The sequence below is a fragment of the Sinocyclocheilus anshuiensis genome, unplaced genomic scaffold (genome assembly GCF_001515605.1).
Source record: "Sinocyclocheilus anshuiensis isolate Anshui unplaced genomic scaffold, SAMN03320099.WGS_v1.1 scaffold1493, whole genome shotgun sequence".
Classification (NCBI taxonomy): domain Eukaryota; kingdom Metazoa; phylum Chordata; class Actinopteri; order Cypriniformes; family Cyprinidae; genus Sinocyclocheilus; species Sinocyclocheilus anshuiensis.
The window spans coordinates 554588-557340 of NW_015547727.1; the positions used below are offsets into that span (position 1 = coordinate 554588).

Below are 2753 nucleotides of genomic sequence, written 5' to 3' on the forward strand. Positions count from 1 at the left end.
TGTCCTTCAAATGACTCAAACACCATATAGCTTCACAGGACACAGGATAAATTCATCCCGTTATCCTATATCAACACATTCATTTCAAACACGAAGATGATACAATTTATTGCCATAAACAGCGTAGGAAAATGAAAAGAAAAACAAAAAGAAAAACAGCTGACCTCTATTATACAGTAAGAAAAAAAACGAACTTCCTCATTTATATCCAGTAAAAAGTGAAGAGAAGGATTTCCCATGAGGACTCTACACTCGATGAAACTACAGCAGCGCCTGGCGTCACCGGCGTGTCTGGAAATGTGTAAGCAGTTCATTTTTGTTCAATTAGCTTCATATGGAAAGGCAGTACTGATGCTGTTACGGATCATAGTTTCTACTATTGTTTTTCACGTGAAAAGAAATACACTGCCGTCAAGCTGTGAATGTCGCTGTAGACTGTAGACCCATGTGTCACCAACCAAACCTATCATGCATACCCTTCTAAATGAATGAAACATGTGGCACATTGTTCCCGAAAGCTCTGGATGAGCCAGGATTTGCTCAGGGTGGGAAAATCTTTCGTAAAGACAAGGCAAGAATTCAAAAACCTTTTCACTTTGAAATGGTTTAATTAAGAATCAAGCTCAACGTTTTAATCTTCAAATACAGTAAAGAAATCTAAAGAGCAAAATATAAAATGGACACGGCGGCAATTACGTCCGTGCGTCTACAAATTCGAAAAACACAAAAGATACTTTGGGAAGGGAAAGAGATGCTGAAGTCCTTAAACGCATTCAACCTGGAGATGCCATCCTCCAAGTTTTGGTTCTTTGAGGCGCGTGGGAGGAGCCAGCGAGGACAGGCAGAGGCGGAGTTAAGACTGTGCCCCTCCCCCTTTCTAGAGCCCCCACCTCCACTTGCTTTTTAAGCCAATCGGATGAGGGCTCGTTCAGATTCGAGAGAAGACCAGCACCTCGTGCCCCTGCCTGCGTGTCACTGAAGTCTTTGAAAGATTTTATGGTGATCAAAGCCAGTAGAATCCAGTATAGCCTTCCGGAATAATGCAGCCACACTGACACAGATACTAATTCTTTAGAGAACGGAAACATAAAACAAGAACAAGATGGTTACACAGGGTCCATTGTAGGAGTCGGTGAAATTTGCACATGAACATTCTGACAAAGCAATAGCAGAATCGATTCAACACAAGCGGGAAGATTGCGCTGGGTTGAAGATCTACTAAGTTCTCCGAAACCGAACACTGACTGTACAGCTGGACTACGTTGTGCTTTAACGCGCCAATTTACACGCACCGTGAGGACTAGGGAGAGGACAAGCACCACATGTACAATCCAGTGTGCATTCGAAGGTTTGCGTATACGTGAATCGGCTGAAATCGTGAGGGAGCTCGTGCCATTGCTGGAAATCACACCAAAGAGAAAAATCTTCATAGATGCAGTCCATCAAAAATCCAAAGAACAAAATACAAAACGATGGCAGTTCAAATCCAATAAACCTAATACTGCTTTTCGTGAACGCAATCATGAATGTCAACTGTCGAAACGCTAGCTAGCTGCCCCGCGAGAAAAGCGCACAAACCAAATCAGTGTCGTCATTATTCGCATGATAAAAGGGCTTGGCGTGTGCAGTTTAGTCTACAGCTATAAAACACAAACAAAAACATTTAAAATCAGTTTCCATTCCATTTAAGAGAGCAGCTCCAAAAAAAAAAAAAAAACCTTTCGGATCTCACCAAGGATGTGAAAGAACTTTCCCCTGACGAAAACTACAGTAAAGAGCAGGCACTAATTACAGGGAAGCAAAGGTGGACGTAAAACCATTGTTAAACAGTTTTGCCATGCATTCACGAGCTGCTCGTTGGTGTGTGCAAGTGTCATGACGATCGATCGATGTGGGTGTGGTCTTATTGTAGATTTTTTTTCCATTGAATAAATATACGGTATAGTCGCACGATCTGAATTCGCAGGGACTCCGTTCATCTCTAACAGGAAGGAATGACGACAGAGGCCTTATCGCATTCCCGTTGGCATGATACGTTTTTTCGTCGTCGTTTGTCGTCCCTGGACCTCACCCATCCCTCCCCGAATATCCCTTCCTTTCTTTCTCTCCTCCCTCCCTTCCTTGCTTCCTTTTGGAGCGCCGAGGGAGGCTGCAGTCTCTTAGTGTTTGTCTTTGGGAATTACCTCCTCCCTGGGTTTGGCACCCCCAAAGATGGCCGAGTTGGGGTTGGCCACTTGGTTAAGGGGAGCTGCCACTGTACGCGGCTTCAGCTGTAGCCTTGGTCTCTGCGCTCTTTCCTCTGCAGAAAAAACGAGAAATCGAGACATTAGATGTTATTGTAGAATTTATGCAAGTGTCAAACATAATTTAAAGTCAACGTGAAATGGTATCTGCAACCCTTTTTAGTCAATTTTAGTCAATTGGGAATTGAAAATATAATTCATTGAAATAATGAACTGTCCACATCCACAAAACCAACCCTCTACACACACCTTGGCAACAGAATCGCCATTGGCTAATAAATTTTTAATATATATGGCAGCTTTTTACAAAGATACATTCACATACGAAAGCACAACTACAAAAAATTATCAGCATTTCCTATATTAGAACTAATGTGCTGGTAGGGTTTCAATCAGTGTTTCTGTAAAACAACAACAATAATACTATTAAAATACTACTACTAACTAGGGCTGTCAAAAAAAAATTAGAATTTTGAATATTCGTCGAATTTAAAATAAAAATCCACATTC

General features: G+C 41.8%; 1 protein-coding gene across 1 annotated transcript in view; it reads right to left on the bottom strand.

Annotated features, from left to right (window-relative positions):
- LOC107704308 (eukaryotic translation initiation factor 4H-like) overlaps positions 1-2753 on the bottom strand; it is an 18318-nt gene continuing 15565 nt past the window's right edge. The window contains exons 7-8 of the mRNA XM_016507201.1: positions 2184-2299; positions 1-1069 (exon numbers count right to left, since the gene is read on the bottom strand). Of these exons, the coding sequence (XP_016362687.1) occupies positions 1064-1069; positions 2184-2299 (122 nt within the window). The 3' untranslated portion in view covers positions 1-1063. The remainder of the gene's footprint in view (positions 1070-2183; positions 2300-2753) is intronic.